The sequence below is a fragment of the Stigmatopora argus genome, chromosome 9 (assembly GCF_051989625.1).
Source record: "Stigmatopora argus isolate UIUO_Sarg chromosome 9, RoL_Sarg_1.0, whole genome shotgun sequence".
Taxonomy (NCBI): Eukaryota; Metazoa; Chordata; class Actinopteri; order Syngnathiformes; family Syngnathidae; genus Stigmatopora; species Stigmatopora argus.
Window position 1 is genome coordinate 13527260 of NC_135395.1, and position 19201 is coordinate 13546460.

Here is a 19201-nt window from a genome sequence, read left to right on the forward strand (position 1 = left end):
TTTGACTCTCACATTTTAAAATGTTGGCTGTGTGTGTCTAACTTGTTCGCCACCCCTGCTCTATAGTAACAATTTGGTAACATTCCAGGATCTAAAATTATACTGCAGTTCTCCTAAAATTACTTGGTGTTCTAACTATTATGATGATTCAGCAATCAGATGTTTGACTTTATGCCAAAACTCGTGTTAGAACCAAAGTTCCTTCTAAGTTTTCATGTCTGGGAACACAGACAACCTCTACGTGAGCCATAACATAATAACATTGAATTTTTAATATCCATACATAAACCATCGTAATAAATGTCACTAAATTTGCACTTAAATGTTACCTGATTTTTCACGTCTGTCCTTTTCACTTCTCATTTTCATTCAAATGACTTTTCTGCTGAATAATGAAATGTTTGACATCAGAAAACTCACTCACAACTTTACCTTTGTAGCATTCTTTTTGCAGAACAGACTTTTCCCTCTCGGATATCAAATGATGTCCCCCAGTTCTAGCGCTTGTTCTTCTATTTGCACATACTCGGACAGCCCTTCCAACTTTAAAAATGCACAGTTGTTTTTCGTTCAAATTTGGAGAGTGGATGCATTTCACATTCACTTTAGCACAGTTAGCTTTAACCCCACGAGCAAACACTGTCAAAGCCGTGATTGGCTGCGCAGCATAATTGCAACGTATCCAGTGATTGGTTCCGCAGAATAATTGCAACGTATCCAGTGATTGGCTGGACACCCGTGACTCAATGAAAAGTGCAGTATACTATAGTATATATGTAAATTATTGTAATTAATACACTGTATGGGTTTACAGAGTGAACTGCAAAGTTCGGGTCTATTTAATAAATCTTGATTTTATAACCTCCTTAGCAAAACCATTTACTATATAAATAAATTAAAAAAATAACATTTATATATATATATATATATATATATATATATACAAATACATATACAAATATGTATATTCATATATATATAATGATATTAAAGTCAGTTCTTGGAATGTAATCATCAATTTTTTGATTCCTGCTTTTGTTATCGTTTTATTTGTTTAACTTTGGTTTTGATGAACATTTTGCATCAAGCTGCACCTTTCAAAAGGTTTAGTTTATCTTTACAAATGTAATGTTAAGTCAAAACGGTAATTAAACACTGATCAAGTAACACTATTAGAACACTCACAAAAAAACAACACCATAAACCCCCCTTGTGCGAGTCACCAGGATCTTTCTGCAAACAAGGTGAGATCGTAAACATGACACTGCCAGTGCTCCACCTTCTTATCACAACTTCCATAGAACTAAGGTGCAAGAAAATATTGAGTTTGTGCAAGGATAAGAATTGGAGAAGTAGCATATCGGGAGTTGGAGCTTCCGCAAAGTGCTATCAACTCCATTTCCCCATCATATATTGAGGAATAGTTTTTCTTGTTCACAATACCAGATAATAATGGACCTATATAAATGCATGACATTTAACAGGGAAGTCACATTAGCAGTTTACTAATAAAGTCAATGTAAAAACTGGAACAAAAATAAATAAAAGGAGCCCTTAGCTCAATATATCTTTGTTGAAAGAGCACTGCCACAACCCTACAAAAAGACATCGAGATGGCCACTAATGTACATCCTTCCACTCAAATGCTCAGAAGCTGATGATTCCATGACTCTTGTTCGAGTGGGCCTCCTGCCTCCAGCACAACAAAGTGCAATCCGATTGGCATTTACCACAGAACACTAGGAAAGGTAGATCTGCCTCGATTGTGCCTTGTGCTCTTCACGGATGAGAGCAATTTCACTCTAAGCTTAGGTGACAGACAGTTGTGGCAGTTTGGCAAGACCGGAGAGAACGTTCCGCTCGTTAGTGAGAGGTAACCTGACAGCCTTTGAGTATTGGAATGAGATCCTCAGACACAGGGAATCTTTGGGTTATGATGAATTTATGAATAGTTTCTAATTAGTTAGAGCAGGGTTGGCGAATAAGGTAGACACAAAGAGCCAACATTCTGAACTGTGAGAATCAAAGAGCCACACCTTACGTCAGAGGGAGCATAAAAAATCCAATCCGCCAAATTATTTTTTAAATATAATTTATTTGTGTTTAATGGGGGGTTAGGAGTGCCTGGATAATGAAGGCATCGTTGTTATGGACTGGCCTTCCTGTTTCCCAAACCTGAATACAATTGAGCACATACGGAACACTAACTAACCCCCACCCAGGTCAGGAATGGGACCCTAAGCAAAATATCTGTCATCTCATTAAATACAAGATTTAAAAAGTGAATCCCTGCATTTGGTCATTTAGTCATTATTCTATGCAATCCTACGAACACAATGCAGGTTTATTTAAAGGAGGTCATCATCTTTGACACTGCCCTAATGACAAAGATTACATATTGAGTTTTACCCCGCAGCCAACTGTTACATAATAGAAGATGAATTGTAGAGTCTTTTTTTCAGAATGACATTTATTTACAATGTGTATAAAAATATTATGACATCATTGCTGATGTTAGCCTTTACAAATCTGATATTTCCTTTCCCAGACACACTTAAAAGTCCATTGAGCTGTGGGCCAGGTAGTCCTTCCTCCCAATATTGGTGACTTGCTTGGTCTGCATTGCCTCCAACTTTGGGCAGTCGGTAATACGATGACCAAGACCGCCACAAAATGTGCAACCTCTTTCGCCTGGAAAACAGAATGAGTATTGTTCGTTAGAACAAATAAAGTTAAACAGAAAAATGTATATGGGTAGCTTTTCAATGACTCACCTAAAATATCAAGCATTGTTTCGTCTCCCGACTGGAGCACCTGCAGAACTGGAGGAACCTTTTGCTTTGCTTCTATAAGCAAGGCCTTCAGATCCATCAACACGGATTCATCTGTAAGCGAAAACCGAGATGGAATGCCCATATTAAATCTTTATAATTGTGAAACATAGTTGCTTGAATTTTAAGGAAAGTAGATTTGTGTATTTTTTAATAAAATCATATAGCCGAACTTGAATAAAAAAAATGAATCCGCGAAAGACTAAATGATGGTGGTTAAATGTGCAAAAAATATCAGCTTTTCAACCTACGTGCCAAATAGACTCATAATTTGATAGAATACATATAGTTGTGGTCAAAAGTTTACATACACTTGTGAAGAACATAATGTCATGACTCTCTTGAGTCTCCAGTTATTTCTACAACTCGGATTTTTCTCTGATAGTGATTGTAACTTCCAATCATTCTATCAGAGAAAAATCCGAGTTGTAGAAATAACTGGAAACTCAAGAGAGCCATGACATTATGTTCTTCACAAGTGTATTTAAATTTTTGACCACAACTGTAGATACCATTTGCAATACAAGGCTAACAATTTTGTCATTATTGGTACAGTTCCTTACCGCAGCCTTTATTGATGAACGTTGTGGCGATACCAGTCTGCCCAGATCGCCCTGTTCTTCCAATTCTATGGACTGAAATAATGTGGATAGATTTTAAGGACACATTTACACAATCAATGCAAATATAACAAAATGTAAAAATTCTGTTTGAATTTAGGAAATTGGACAAAGTCCAAATAGAAACGGATCAAGTCCACATTGAGAGTGAAACGTGGTCTGACAGTTGACTGCTAAAAAGGCGATATATGTCTAGGCAATTTCTAAATGGACATTTTGGAATCGTTTCAGATGATGTATTAGCTTCTTCTTGAAGAGGAGAGGTGGCAGCCAGACTGGCTAACCAGAGTTGATTTATGAATGATTAAGACATTCTATATATTTTTCATTTTTACTGAATATTTAAAAACCTCCTCGGTGACTTATGCAGTAGGTTAATTGATGAAATATCCAGATATAACCCATAAATTGTCATTTGTTCTCATAGAGTGGCAGACTAACTTAGCAAATGAAAGCATTTTAATTAATTGACCTTTGCTAAAGAGGTCCTCAGGTCGTTTTTATTGGGGGGAAAAATAACCAAGGTTGTGATCTCCCACTCTTTTGAACCCAGGGTTCATAAAACCCATTTTAAGGAATTTTTGAGATTGTTTTGGTTCTCTATAGACATTAAAAAATTGATAAAAGCTTCTCACCATAGTTTTCAATCTCCTCGGGCATGTCATAGTTGACTACGTGCTGGATGGCTGGGAAATCTAGACCCTTGGAGGCCACATCTGTGGCAACTAGTACATCCTTCTTTCCTTCTTTAAATGCTTCAATAGCTTTTGTTCTTTCCTCTTGATCTGAAAGAGGATATCAAACTTACAGTTGACAAAAATAAGTTGTTTAAGTAGAACTTTCAAAAAAAAAAAATCAATAATCACTCCTATTTTCTGACATGTTTAAAGAATAGACAATATGTTGATTACAGTAATCCCTCGAATATTGCGGTTAATGTAGACCGGAGATGGCCGTGATAATCGAAAAATCGCGAAGTCGGGTCACCCCTATTATAACTTGATTTTTCTTCAGTGCCGAGTCCTAGAAGCAAAAGTGGTTTCTGCTTACGAACTTCAGCGTGGATTGTCACATTTTTCTGAAATTAATAAAATAATAATAAATAAAAAAAAAGCAGAAAAATACACAAAGTTGTGAATTCGCGATTATCAAGGGATTACTGTATTCTTGTTTAATATTCATAAAGTGGAACACTAAGACTATAAAGATTGTGTCCCCTTTTTCTTAATATATTACCTGTTTAATGTGTATCACAGTTTATGAGCTATACTTGCGTTGCGAGTGGATTTTTTTTGTTAAAATTACTTTCTCCAACAGCTCAACTATCAGAACAAACATTTGTTGCAGGTGAAAAAGAAAAGCATAATACAGTATGGTCTGTTTGAAAAGCGAACGGACTCAAATCCCTGAGGCACTCTGAAAAAAGGATACAGCAACGAGGGCACCTAGTGTTAATGATGAGGATCTACAGGCAGATTAGAGTGCAGATGCCAATTATTTAGTGGTGGTTGGACCTACATCTTCTCTCAGGACTTAAATACAAAGGCAGGATGGTGGACTACTGCCCACAAACAGCCGTATAATGATTTTAAGCCCCCTGAAATTAGGGTAGTTTCTTTGAAGATGTCTATTTCCCCCGAAATTGGCCAGTGTGTGTACCTTTTCCTCCATGGATGGCCACCGCCTCCACACCCTTCAGCAGCAAATACTCATGGATGGCATCGACATCAGCCTTCTTTTCAGCAAATAACAAGACCTGTGGAAACGAGAAAGAGGTTTTAATATGTGTATACGTGCATTTTGTGCAGTCGTTTCAGAGTGTCATGTAGAAACTAACGGGAGGTGTTGTTTTCTGGAGACACTCGAGCAGGTATACCATCTTTGCCTCCTCTTTGACATATTCAACTTCCTGTTCACACACACATAAAACAGTTTCAGTCAAATTTCTGTAGTTCACATGAGGAAGTCTTCAGGAATGGAATGCGACATTAGTTTGTTGTATGGACCTGGATGACATCCAAGCTGGCAGCACCTGCTCTGCCAACATTTATGGTGATTGGTTTGACTAAAGCACTCTTGGCAAAATTCTGAATCTTCTTAGGCATGGTGGCACTATAAAGCAGGGTCTGCCTTTGACCCTAGAGGGGGAGAAAAGATTGATTATAACAACACTGTTCCTCCAAAACAAATTGTACTGCAAAGTCATCTTGTCTTTCACCATCAGCATCATTGTTTTAGCTATGCTTTAACAACTAAAACTAGGTTTTCTTGATAGGCTAAAATCGTGATCAAATGTAGGGGAAAATTGTGTCTGTTTTATGTTTGCAATCTTAATCCTTAAAGGTGGTCGTTACCTTAAAATAAGAGAAAATTGTCCTGATGTCCTCCTCAAAACCCATGTCAATCATCCTGTCCGCCTCATCCAAGGCTAGGTAGCGACAGATGTCCAGACTCACCATCTTCTTCTGCAGCAAGTCCATGAGACGCCCAGGAGTGGCTACCATCATGTGGACACCACTGCAAGACGAAAACACTTACAATGAGAGTATTTAACTACCTGGTTGTGTTATTTATTTTACACCTGCAGTCAAAGGTATTGAGACACTTCCGCATTGACCTTAACTTACTGTTTCACAACCTCCATTTGCTCCTTGACTGACATTCCTCCAATACAGAGGGCTGTTCGCATCTGAGGGGCTCCCTCTTCCTCCAGTAGTTTGCTGTAATATTCAATGATGCCGTGCGTTTGTCGGGCAAGCTCTCTCTATAAAAAGTCACAACATAGGTTGTTATTGACAAATGAAATGCTGACAGCCACTATTTTCTTAGTGAGCATTCCACACAACTCCAAACTGTGCACAACCACAAGGACTGTCGGATCTCATTTCTAAAATTCTGAACTGCTTTATCCTCACTAGGGTTGCGGGGGGTGCTGGAGCCTATCCCAGCTGACACCCTGAATTGGTGGCCAGCCAATCGCAGGGCACAAGGAGACAAACAGCCATTCACGCTCACACTCATACCTAGGGGCAATTTAGAGTGTCCAATCAGCCTACCATGCATGTTTTTGGAATGTGGGAGGAAACCGGAGTACCCGGAGAAAATCCACGCAGGCCCGGGCAAGAACACGCAAACTCCACACAGGTGGACCAACCTGGATTTGAACCCAGGTCCCCTGCTGTGAGCCCAAGGGGCTAACCACTCATCAACGGCCCGCCCCACAAGAATTGTATAGTAGTAATATCTTATTCAACTCTACAAGAGATATAGCATATGTCTTACTGAAGGACAGATGATGAGTCCATATGGTCCTTCTCTTTTAAAAAAGGGCAACCTCTTCTCCTGCTCTAGGGAAAACATGATGATGGGCAATGTAAAGACCAAAGTTTTGCCTGATCCGGTAAAGGCGATGCCGATCATGTCACGACCTGAGAGACTGCAAAATAGAGGGGAAATTTGAAGAAAGTTTAACATAACAGTATCCTAACAGTAGAGGGAGCAGATTTGTCACACTTATCTGTTTTATGAATTTAAAAAAAATTAAATACTATAGTAGAAATGATAAATTGATCAAAAGAAATGAATGAAATCACATTTGCTACAGCACTTGCAGCAATTTTAGGGTACTGTGGCTTCCCCAAGGACAATTAAACAGAAAGTAATTACGTATAATAATAAATTACAATTGTGTACAAGATAGTTGTCGGTCTTTGCAGATATTGGTTTGATCTCATATTGTGTCAATCAAAAACAGTGTGATTTTTATCAATAAAACATCTATATTTTATATACCATGCATGCACTCACACTGTGGGGATTCCTTGAATCTGAATTGGTGTTGGGTGTACAATTCCTTTCTTCTTCAAACCTTTCAGAATAGCTGAAATCATAACAGCATAGGGATAACTTTCACATTAAAAGACCCCAGTGTGCATGTGTGAATTCATGAAGTGTGGGGTCATGTATGGATTCAGTCCAACCTGGTGGGAGCTTCATCTCCCTGAAGCTTTTGATTGGAGGAGGAATGTCGTCTCCGTCAACTAAGATGTGAAACTTCTTCCTGACACGCTCATTTCTGGTCTCGGGCATATTGAGGACATAGCGTGGAGCCTTCCAGCTTCAAAGAACCACCAGGTTATGGCAAGTTGACCACAAATTAAACCGTTAAATAAAATCATCTCACCTCGTTTTGATTGGATCGTCATAAATGATACCCTTAGCCATTTCTTTCACAGACATCAAAGCTGTCAGAAAAAGGAAAACGTGATCAACATTAGTCACGTAAATGGTACGGAGTAATCCTAGTACTGTATTTTCTTTTACCTCTGCCCTCTGCAACACTTTCTAAAATCTTTTCTTCTTCTTTGAGTTGCTTCTCCTTGGCTGACTCTTTGCGTGCTGTTAATTCAAAACAAAACAGAGATAATAGTTGAAGTAAACATCATAAAAGAAGCCCATACCATGTGCACTTCCACTTATTAAGTGATAACAAATGTATACATGTACATCTATGTGTATATATGTTTATGTATGTATGTTTATGCATGTATATGTATGTTTATGTATGTATATATATATATATATATATATATATATATATATATATATATATATATATATGCAAAACGCTTTTATATATATGTACATTATATATATGTACATTTATGTGTATGTAAGTATATGTATATTTATCTATGTATGTGTATGCATATATATATTTCAGCAACACGCTTATTTACTTATTTTATATATATATAATAAGTAAATAAGCGTGTTGCTGAAATATATATACATACATATATAAATATACATACATACACATAGATGTATATATATATATATATATAAATAAGCATTTTGCTGATATATATATACAAACATACATAAACATACATATACATGCATAAACATACATATAAATGCATAAACATATATATACATACATAAACATACATATATATACATATAAATATACATACATACACATAGATGTACATGTATACATCTATGCATGTATGTTTATGCATGTATATGTATATATATATGTATATATATAAATAAGTAAATAAGCGTGTTGCTGAAATATATATATACATACACATAAATATACATATACATACATACACATAGATGTACATGTATACATTTGTATATTTATTTATTAACTTATGTCTAAAATGTATTTTCCTGTCTGTATTCTCACTCTCTTGCTACTGTGAAAATGAAATTTCCCGAATATGGGATGAATAAAATTATCTATTGTAATTTAATGTAATCTACATGGCATACATTGCATAGTGACCGAGACGATCTGGATTAGAGCCGAAATGGGTAAAATCAGATCGGTCTTTAAAAAAAATACTTTTTTTAGCTTTTTACGCATACAAAATATGTTATTCGGCATACACTTTGATTTAAAAAACCCGCATAAAATACGGGAAAATTTTACAAATTGACAGGTATGGAAAAATCCAGCAGAGCAATGTTTCATTCAAAATGTAATGGATGAAAACCTTCAGCTTTCTCCTTCAGATGTTGATGCTGGTCCAGGAGACTGACGTTGGAACGAGGACCAAGTCCTTCATCTTCATCCCGTTGTTCCTCCCCACTGTCCCGATGTTCATCATCCCCTCCTTTACCACGCAAGCGCAACATCTTCTGAATCTGTGAGATGAGCAAAAAATGTTTTATGAACTGGATGATAACTGTTATAGTCCAACTAATAGACAAACACACCATTGTACTGTGAATTGAATGAAGGTCGATAATTTACCATTTGCTGTTTACGGATTTTGACGGGAACATAAGGAACATAATCTTCATCTTCTGATCCCTCAGATCCTGAAGCTTCGTCGTCTCCATGAGATCTCTGTAAACACGAAATATTAAAAACATGTAAAACTATTCGAGTAAAGCGTAATCAAATATATTGTGAGAAAATTAATTTGTATATTGAAACTTATTTGCTGCCGAGGGCTGCAGTACTTTTGATAAACAAAACATTGTAATCTGAGGTACTGGAATATTATTATTACAATAGTTACGTTTTAAGCGTTATTTTAGCCATGTGTTTAGCCCCAACTTCGTTTAGATTACATGTAAAACATGAAAGGTTTATGAAGATCTTTGCAACAAATTCTTATAAAACCCTAAACGTCTATAGCCACTGTTTGTATTGCTAGGCATTGAGCTAACTTGTACAGCTAATGTTATTTTACTCATATTAACAGCAACTTTAAAGCTTTGATCTTACCTTTCTTAATCGATAATCGTCTTCCATCTTAGCCACCACGTTGCTCTACTATATGTGGACAAAATGGGCATTAATTGAGGAAAATATGAGACGATATTAAGGCGTAACACGCTGGGACAAATAGAGTGCGGAAGAGAGTACGGAAAGTCGTGAAGCTCAAAACTATTATCAACTTGCTATAAAAGGCACCATTTAAAATATAATCAAAATCCATATAAATATCCCGTAAAGACATATTGAGTATCGAAAGGGAATTTCATTTAAATACAAACAAATCTGGCGGAAATGCTGTTATTGGTGACATTCCTATAAATATACATTCACAACATTCATTCATTTTCTGAACTGCTTTATCCTCATTAGGGTCGCGGGGGGTGCTGGAGCCTATCGCAGCTGAGGCGGGGAGGACATCCTGAATCGGTGGCTAGCCAATCGCAGGGCACAAGCAGACTACCATACATGTTTTTGGAATGTGGGAAAAAAACCAGAGTACCCAGAGGAAACCCATGCAGGCCCAAGGGAGAACATGCAAACTCCACACAGGTGGACCGACCTGGATTTGAACCCAGGACCCCAGACCTGCGAGGCCGACACACGAACTACTCATCCACTGGGCTTCCATTCACAACATTCTATTAATGCAAAACAATGATTCTGCAAGGGCGAAAAATTGGACAATTTGTGAATTTATCTTTTGCAGTTATAGTCATCAGATAATACCTGGCTATAGAAATTTAGCTCTATTTCGAGGTGTGAATACTTTTCTAAAAACATCATCAAACCTGTGAATTCCATTGACAAAAAGTAAAAACTTGTCCCAATATATGGTCAAATAGTTTCACTCACACGCAATGCATTGCATGCCAGCAGCTCATAAGGACCAAAATAAGCACTTAATATATACAAGCTTCATAGTGAATTAAGTGGGGTTTTAAATGCAAAACGGAAATTTTCATTGTCAGCAAATAAATACAACAACACATTGCATTATTATTATTATTATTATACAATGAGTGCCTTGCTTAACATACACTTTTATAGTATAAAAATTCAGTAGCCACATGTTGGTTGCTTTTTTAAACAGTGACATTTTTAAAATGAAAATGTTTGACTGGAGCACATTGCTAACCTTTTTAACTGCATTAACTCAGTTAAAAGTGTCAGATTTCTGATTAAAAAAACATTTATTGAATGTAAGGTTTACATACTACATATGTCAGCACATTGATAAAGTGGACAAACACAATAGTTTCCCATTTTGAACTTGAACACTTTGTGAACATTGCCAAAAAAACGGTAGAGCTGGCCTGGATATTGATCCCTGGCTGACAAGCCACGGGTTCAATGTCAGTCTTTTGAACGTGGGCAATATTGTGAATAAAATCCCTCTACTCAAGAAGAAAACGGAATGAGAGTTTGCCTCAGGCCCAGCGAGCACAGCTCTACTGTCAGAGTTTATGATGTGAATTTTCACCTCCTGGCTGTTGTCATTTATTGAGCTCCATTGGAGTGGACTTTTTTGAGGCTGAAGTTGGACCAGTTCACCGCGACCTTCCGGCGGGTCTGTTTTGCGGAATCAAGACAGAACCTAAAGAGATGACAGACATTGAAGCATTTTTTTTCAATGGCACTCGTGTCTGTACAGATAATCTAAACTTCCTCAAGAGTTTTTGCTTAAATTGTCCAAACGTTCCATTAAAAGTGTTGTGGACCAAAATCAAAAGCACAATTAATCATATTTACCTAAGGAACAAATATCAATGGACACTTTAAAGTTGAAACAAATTGGTCTTCCAATTGCGGTTAGCCTTCATGCTTCAACCATTTGGATTTGCTACTTTTCTTTTCTCCACTTACCTTTTAAAGTATTCGACTTCTCTATCAGTTTCATCCATTTCCTTAGGATCCACATCTTTCGGAAGAAAGACATCATCTACAAGGAGAAATAAATCAAAAGATTGAAATGTTAAATAATCCGAGGAGATATCCAAATGAACAAACAAAATGTCAAGACTTTCCCGCACCAATAGCACCAGTAGGTTTTTCACCCTTGCTTTTGTTCTTCTTATTCTTCCCCTTAGATTGCGGCTGATGCTGTCCGTTTGCCAGGACGGCCGGATGAGACTTGCGATCGAAATCCCGTTCACATCTGACCGCACGCATCTCGATGTCACCTTTACCCTTGTGGGTATTCGAGGGGGCAATGTTAGCTCCATTAGCTGCTGAAAATCTGGATGATCTGCTCTCCTCTGCTTTTTTCAAGCCATTTCTCTGGTTGTCCGTTGCTTGACTAAGCTGTTTAAGTGCAACTTTTGAACCATTACAAATCATTTCGGCCACTTTTGACTCTGAGACTTTGTTGTTGTGCTCTGTAAACGACGGCTCCTGTTTGAGCTGTTGCTTTTTACTCTTCTTTGTCTTTGTACCGCCATTCCCGACTGTGCTGTTCCTAGGATCTGCGATATCCTCCTTTGATTTAGCCGTAACTTGGGCCGGTGTCAGTGCTGAATAGTCAGATCCGGAGGAAGTGCATTTTTCAGGGGAGCGGACTCTAATGAGCTTGGAAAGGCTGGGTGTAGTGTTCAAGCGCTGGATATCCTTGGACCCGCCCGAGAGTGCAGTGACTGTGGCTGTGGTAGTTGTGGTATTCGGGGTGTTTGTGTCCTCCCATCCATTAACTAGGTCCAAATGGTTCTTAAAGGTTCCCAACGAAAGAGGGGCCAGGTCGAGGTCGATCTGCTGCAAATCAGAGGAGCCGTTCAGATGGGACAGCAAATGGTTGCCCTCCAGCGTGGCTGCCTTTTTAGGGAAGTCATTCACGTCCAGATTGAGGTCGTACATGCTAAACGAAGCCCGAATGGAGTCTTTGATGGTGTTTTTGATCTCTTCCAGTCGACTGGTGAGAAAACTGTTGACCCGCTCAAGTTCCAGCTGGGGCCAATCCAATAACCGTGAGGCTTCAGCAGTGTCGGGCATGGGCTCATCTATGCACTCTGATGGATTAGATAGGGGATCACTGGCTGCAGTAGTCGCGTTGCTCTGTTGAGCTTTTTCCTGTAATTGACATGAGAAACTCATCAATAATTCAGAACATTGATCTTCAACTATTAAGTTAATTAAATTAAATATTTCTTATTTATAATGCTGTATTTAAACTGTCTCATCTCATTTTCTGAACCACTTTATCCCCACTAGCCAATCACAGGGCACAAGGAGACGAACAACTATTCATGCTCACGCTCATACCTAGAGGCAATTTAGAGTGTCCAATCAGCCAACCATGCATGTCTTTGGAATGTGGGAGGAAACCGGAGTACCTGGAGAAAACCCACGCAGGCCCGGGGAGAACATGCAAACTCCACACAGGTGGACCGACCTGGCCATAATCCACATTAAAAAAGAATGAAATATAAAATTTTACCGATAGCATACCTTCTTCTTTTGTTTGTGCCGAGCCCGTTTGGCCGCTTTAGCGCTGTTAATGGGTTTGGGCTCAGAACTGTTGATGAAATCTAGCAATTCATCCACATCCCGGTTGTCAATGGCACCAGACACCGTCAGTTCCGAGTCCTGGCGCTGAGGCAGCTCCTCCTTGCGTCTGGTGAGTCGTGACCTGAGCTTCTCTCGGATCTCAGCATAATTTCGACTCGTTGGAGCGGCTGGTGGCTGTAAGGCATGGATTGTTTCAGAATGAGCTTTTCACTATTTGAGGGTGGCAAAAACAGGTCGTACCGCATTGTGTCCGAAGAACTCGCAATAACAGCAGTCGCAGTACTTTCCATCCTTCTGGTTTGTGGACGAGGACGCGCAGGAGCTCCTCTCAGAGCTACTGTCTTCATCTTCCGCTTCCTCTATCTCATGCGTTGTCCACTTGTGCCCCTTACATGCCTGGTCCCTGCAGAAAAATGAATGAATACAAAAAGAACATTTTCAGAGATGATTGTAGTCCCGAATCAAATGTGTGATGGTACACTATCGCCCTTAAACGTGACCTTTTTTGAGTTTTTTGTTCTTGTTTTGTGTGTGTGTGTGTGTGTGTTGGAACACGCTGGGTTAATTTTGGAAAATATGTTGCTAGGTAGTGTAAATACCTTATTTAATGTATAGAAATTCGTGCTGATCTTGTAATATTTGTACAAACTTTCAATGTGAAAAGGCATCAATTTATTTTTAATACAGCCCGCAGTTCCCGATACAGACGTATATATTTGTATTTTTTCATGTATATAGACTTTAATTTTTTTTACTGACCTGCAGGCACCAGTTGGCAAGTTTCCTACATTTGCAGAGGCCACAGTTCCCGTGCTGTGTCCGTTACAAGGGTGGTTACAGCCTGCCACCAAGGTTCCCGATTTGTTGTGTTGTGTGTTCACAGCAGGAATGTGGGGATTTTTGCAAGGACTGGAATTATGAACTAATGTCTGACTCTCCGGACTAGGAGAAGCCCTTTTTGCTGAGGACCCATGGAGGTTAGGTACCAGAGGGGAGAAAGGAGTGTGGCCTGCGACAGCAGCGGAAGATGAAGAAGTTACGTGGTTGGGTTGTCCCAAATTGGACCTGGGCGGCAGTAGGGAGGGATGCTGGGAAGATAGGCCCGTGGGACTATTGGGGGGTACCGATAAGTCTGTGTGTTGATGATGGTCACTGGTGTGGAAGGCTTCACCTGGAAGAATCATGTCACATTTACAGGAAAACCACAGAATAATATTTTAGAGGAATCATTTGGGATGTCAAACAGATATTTGTCGCACACATATATTCTAATTTTAATTCTTCTAATGAATTGAATATATATTTTTAATATTTCTGAATTTAAAAAGGGTACAAAAAGAGTATTAGTTAAGTAATTTACTTATGGGGGCCACAAAAGATGATGCTGGGTCTAATGGCATAATTGGTCTATACCAGGGGTGGGAAAACTATTCCACAAAGGGCAGGAGTGGGTGTGGGTTTTCGTTCCAACCCGTCAAGAAGACACCTTTTCACCAATCTGGTGATCTACAAGTGCAATCAGCATGTTGTAGTCAGGGGCTTCTTTTTTTCTGCAGAAACCTCATTGGTTAAAATATCTGTACTGGAACAAAACCTGCACCCACCGTGACCCTTTAGGACCGGTTTTCCCACCCATGGTCTTTACAATTGAAAAAAAAATACTTGCCACCTGGTGGCGTTGGTCGACGACACACATTCTTGAAATGCTTTGGAGTGGTCTTGCACAGGTCATTTGAGGTAGAGAGGGGGGTCCCAACAGTCGAGCTACTGGAATTCTGGGTGAGCGGGTGACTGTAGGGGCACACTTTGGCTACAGAGTTTTTAGCAGATTTCCCGGGTGCTTCGTGAAGTCCTCTCTTCTCCTGACAGGCTGATCCTGCTGTAATACCTGCGTGTGGAAAGGGCAAGACATAAAAGAGTGGTAATGATGTCAATAATGGGAGAAAAACACAGAAAAAATACTATATCAATAGATTCAATCAATGGAGACGACATGGAGTGTAGTTTTTCCCCCACTTGATATGTATGTTTGATGGGCCTATAAAAGTGGTGACTCGCAATCAGATATATATGTAATATATAAATATTAAGAATTAGGACACAGCAGCTAATTGAACTGCATGAACCTGAGGATTGTGATTTGGTTTATGGTTTGTTATGTTGGTATATTTGGTCATGTTCAATGTCATTAAACAAGACTAAGACCTTGTTGTATGTGTAAGGAGGCATTGTGGCTGCAGTGTTCCCCTCCGTTGGTGTGAGCTGAGTTCCATAGCCCAGACAGTTTGTGGGCTGACAGGAAGGAACTCGGGTCCCAATCCACAGTACTTTGCTCTGGGTAACCATTCCCACAGCCCTGGAACTTACAAGAGGAAGAGTGTGACAATGGTACCTGCAATAAGAAAACACAGATACCATTATAAATAGGCAAGTGGGTGGTGCAATAAAATCAAAAATGTTCTCAAATTGTGCGGACTAAAAGCACTGTGAGTTCACTCCATAATCGAGGCAAATAAATGCTTCTTTTTTTTATCACGACAGTAGAATGATGCAGTAAATCCATTGAACTATTTTTAGCATTTGTTAATGCCGAAGGCAAGCTTGACATCCACAATAAAACGTCAAACACTTCAAACATTGCAGACAGTGAGGTAGTAGGTGGGCAAGAAATTTACTACAGAACCAGGAAAGAAGTAGAAATTGGAATTCAATGGCTGAACAACTTTTCAGGGGAAGAATTGTCTCTATATTTGTAAAATTTTAGAGGTTTAACCATCATCATTGACCTCAGTATATTATGGAGAACCTCAAAAATGTATTAAGAATTCAGCTTAGAGAGTTCTAAAAGGGGAGAAGAAAATTGTGAGACAGTTTTACAACTTGTTAATGCGACTGTCTTGGCTTCTCGGGTTTTTTTGTTTACAAAGCATTCCGGAGTAAACATCTGACACATGGAGGGTTTTTGATTACAAATTTCTATTTGAAACTAAATGTTTGTCTTTCTTAACACAGTACTGAAGGAATATCTACAACATAAGTCCCCATTTTTTTTGCGAGTTCCCTCGAAAATGCGGCTTAGCTGAAGCTCCCTTTCAACATATTTTTTCCCCTCACAGCTTTAGGTGAAAATACAATCAAATATGAATAGCATTTCGAAATCATTTAAATTGCATAGACATTGGAAGTCAGCGGGTGTCACAAAACTGATATTGTTTGGTTCTAGCTTTGTGTTGTCAGTAGCTTAACACACAAGCAAGATCAACAATCTTAGTAAAGATTAGACAATATAGCTTCATTAAAATTTCAGCGAAATCAAGGCAAAAAAAGGGCTTGAGACAAATGAACTAGTTCGCTTTACTTCTATTTACCCCTGTTGTCTGCTCCTGCGCGCTCCGTCTTTCCTCCTCCTCCACACTCTTGCAGCAGCTCTGACAAATCCACAGCGGCACCTCTCCGAGCAGGGACTCAGCCAACTTACGCGCTGGCGCATTCCCCAATAAGGAAGAGAGGGAGAGTGCAGGCACAGTGTCCGCCAGTTTGGTGCCGTGTCCCCCGGTCAGCCCGTTCACACAGTTTGCCCCCCAGTCCTTGAATTCACGGTGGCACAGGAGGCAGCAGCTGTACATCGGCTAAAAACAAAAAAAAGAATATGAACCTGAATTATTACAAGTAACAACACTACAAATATGTGAAATAACTTAATGAGTTTCCTCAGCCATTCATTATTTATGCACATAATATATTTGCTTTAAAAGAAAATAATAACTTACTGATAGGGGTATAAAACATTCCCATACCGGTCAACATTTACGTTTTTTCCGTATTTCATACATTTTTTGATGACTTCAAATTGTGTACGCCTTATAACAACTTCTGTACGGGATTTTTTTAAGTACTTTTTTGTCAAACCGATCTCGTTTTACCCATTTTGGCTCTAATCTGGATCATCTCGGTCACTGGTAGCAGACGAAAACGTCATCGTCGACTGCTAATAGTCATGCTTTATGTATGATATCTCATCTCATTTTCTGAACCGCTTTTTTTGCGTACGCGCAAACCCATTTCACACGTCTGCCTTTTTACCGTCAGCACGCAATATACCGAGACAGTCAATCTGTCAGCATCATACAGCGAGCGATATCTACAGAATCTTGAATTTAGTGCATACTGATTGGGCACCCCGTCTACTTTGGAGAAAATTTTAGACTTTTAACTGTGCCCTATGTGAGTAAATACTAGATGCCAAGATGCATTTGTACTTTTTTATAGCAATCATTAATAAAGGGAGCAATTGGCCAAGATTGACAGGTATGCATTTTGAATCCACTGTAATAGATCCCAATTTGGACCACAAAAATCAAAGCGCTACCTACATCAATGTCAAATGGGTCAAATAATGTTTCATATTTTTCCAAGTCACTTCATTTCTATTTGAAATGTTTGAATGAAATAAAAGGGCAATCACTGCTTCTGTGAGCCTTGTGGAATACAAAGAAAACATTGTGCAAAACATCACTTCTATTTTGTCTTCAAGTGCCTATTGAAAGTGTAATTACTCATCAACAAGCAATCAAATGCAGGGGTCTTAGTTAAAGTGACAGATGTCTAGCCATCATTCTTTCTTGTTTTCCATCAACTTTGGATTTGTTCTACATTTGAGCCCCCGTGCATTTCAGGGTGTCATTGGTGTGCACAAAAAAAATCGAGTAGTAGATACACTGTTAAAACCCCGTTATACTTTAGCTGGTAGCTTGGTTAGCCGCCGTTTCCTGTGTGTTCAAAGTGGAGGTAGTAAGCACGTTTGGCTACTAGCCGATAGCACCGCTAGCTTTGTGGCAGAGCTTAGCTGCGGCGGTTCAACTGTTGTTGTATGTCTTTAGCGTTGCAAACGCGACGACCTGTCTGGATCACAATGTCACCTGTCCGCCACACGATAGGCATTTCCACGGCCACGGTGCCAAAGCAGATGAGCAGCGTAAACAGTGGAGCACACATATTTTTGGAGCTACTTGACACACGGTTGCTGGAATTCGGGCTCTAACGTTCCCATCTAGTACTATTATTGCCTGAATGCATACGCTTTGATAATATGCATACCATTTAGATTCTATATTTGTACTGTTCCCATGAACCACGCATTATGGTGGGCGATCGAGGAGGGGGCAGCTACAGGTGAAATTGTTAAATGAGTAAGAAGATTGCCTGGTTCGCCCTGGTGGTGCTCAGCCTATCCACCACAGCAGCATCTTCGCCTCCGCCGCCGCCGCCGCCAGTTGCATCGCCGGGAGGGACTGTGTTCTTCGGTACGGTCTGCTGTCCAGGTACGAGCTCCTTCTGAGCGACGCCTTGCTGCTTGCTTTTCTTTCTTGCCATTTCGATGGAGTCCGCGATACGCTTTGGCTAAGTTTGCACCAGTTTCGGTGATTCCAAGAGCACACTTTCGGTTAGTCTCGGACCACAAAATGTTCTGTCTCTCTCCTCCAGTCAAGACAACAGTCAATATGGCGGAGGACTGGTCTGGCACACTCGGGAGTTCAGAGGTTACGGATACTACTGGCAGATCGGCTTCGACTTGTAAGTGGAAATAGAATTAAATGACAACGCGGGAATTGAAGCAAGCGCCGCCATATTTAGTAAGGGCAATGTTTTCCTGACATTACAGCAAATACCGATGAAATATTTGTAGATGATACAATATACAACTAGAACAATATGTTTTTGTTCCGTATGTTTTAATACACTACCACATTTTGCAAATTAATTTGTAAATATGTATTACTTTTAATTTAATTCATTAATATGTATTGTTCCTTTAGTAAATAAATCAAACTCAAATGTAAGAATTTTGAGCAATGCATTTAGGTTTGAGCTGAAGCGCCCGCTTCCTTTGAATTCGTAACAATGTGAACGTTTCAAGTGTTTTGTAAAAACAAATAAAAAATACTACATAAACAATGCCCTTTTGGATGACTGATAAAAACAAAACAAAAGGGGAGTGGTGTGTA

The 19201-nt window shown here is 39.2% G+C and overlaps 2 protein-coding genes across 5 annotated transcripts; both read right to left on the reverse strand.

Moving 5' to 3' along the window:
• Positions 1–2415: 2415 nt before the first annotated feature.
• On the reverse strand, positions 2416–9387 carry ddx41 (DEAD (Asp-Glu-Ala-Asp) box polypeptide 41). Its single transcript, XM_077609699.1, has 16 exons — positions 9225–9387; positions 8965–9115; positions 7775–7849; positions 7635–7695; positions 7432–7568; positions 7259–7331; positions 6734–6887; positions 6079–6215; positions 5806–5968; positions 5458–5589; positions 5289–5360; positions 5111–5207; positions 4087–4236; positions 3395–3466; positions 2775–2885; positions 2416–2691 (listed from the first exon to the last, which is right to left on the reverse strand). The coding sequence occupies exons 1-16, from the start codon at positions 9225–9227 to the stop codon at positions 2555–2557; spliced, it is 1725 nt and encodes a 574-aa protein (XP_077465825.1). The 5' UTR covers positions 9228–9387; the 3' UTR covers positions 2416–2554.
• Positions 9388–10674: 1287 nt separating this feature from the next.
• Positions 10675–18764, reverse strand: fam193b (family with sequence similarity 193 member B). Of its 4 annotated transcripts, none has more exons than XM_077609698.1 (10): positions 18399–18764; positions 16565–16825; positions 15402–15588; positions 14866–15084; positions 13956–14367; positions 13437–13599; positions 13137–13370; positions 11729–12758; positions 11562–11637; positions 10675–11292 (listed from the first exon to the last, which is right to left on the reverse strand). In XM_077609698.1, exons 1-10 carry the CDS (start codon positions 18567–18569, stop codon positions 11196–11198), a joined length of 2850 nt encoding a protein of 949 aa, XP_077465824.1. In that variant the 5' UTR covers positions 18570–18764; the 3' UTR covers positions 10675–11195. The 4 variants fall into 4 exon arrangements, with proteins under 4 accessions (XP_077465824.1, XP_077465823.1, XP_077465822.1 ...); XM_077609697.1 differs by lacking the exon at positions 18399–18764 and adding an exon at positions 18294–18312 and having other exon boundaries at positions 14863–15084; positions 15564–15588; XM_077609696.1 differs by lacking the exon at positions 18399–18764 and adding an exon at positions 18294–18312.
• Between the last annotated feature and the right edge of the window lie 437 nt (positions 18765–19201).

What these genes read in the sequence shown, in the direction of transcription:
- ddx41 (XM_077609699.1), bottom strand. An exon ending in GACGATCCAATCAAAACGAG is followed by an intron (nt 7,569 to 7,634) that starts GTGAGATGATTT and finishes GGTTCTTTGAAG; the next exon opens with CTGGAAGGCTCCACGCTATG. An exon ending in GGCCATCCATGGAGGAAAAG is followed by an intron (nt 4,237 to 5,110) that starts GTACACACACTG and finishes ATCCTCTTTCAG; the next exon opens with ATCAAGAGGAAAGAACAAAA.
- fam193b (XM_077609698.1), bottom strand. Translation starts at nt 18,569, where the DNA reads ATGGCAAGAAAGAAAAGCAAGCAGCAAGGCGTCGCTCAGAAGGAGCTC. An exon ending in TCGTCGACCAACGCCACCAG is followed by an intron (nt 14,368 to 14,865) that starts GTGGCAAGTATT and finishes TGATTCTTCCAG; the next exon opens with GTGAAGCCTTCCACACCAGT. An exon ending in TTGCCAACTGGTGCCTGCAG is followed by an intron (nt 13,600 to 13,955) that starts GTCAGTAAAAAA and finishes ATTTTTCTGCAG; the next exon opens with GGACCAGGCATGTAAGGGGC.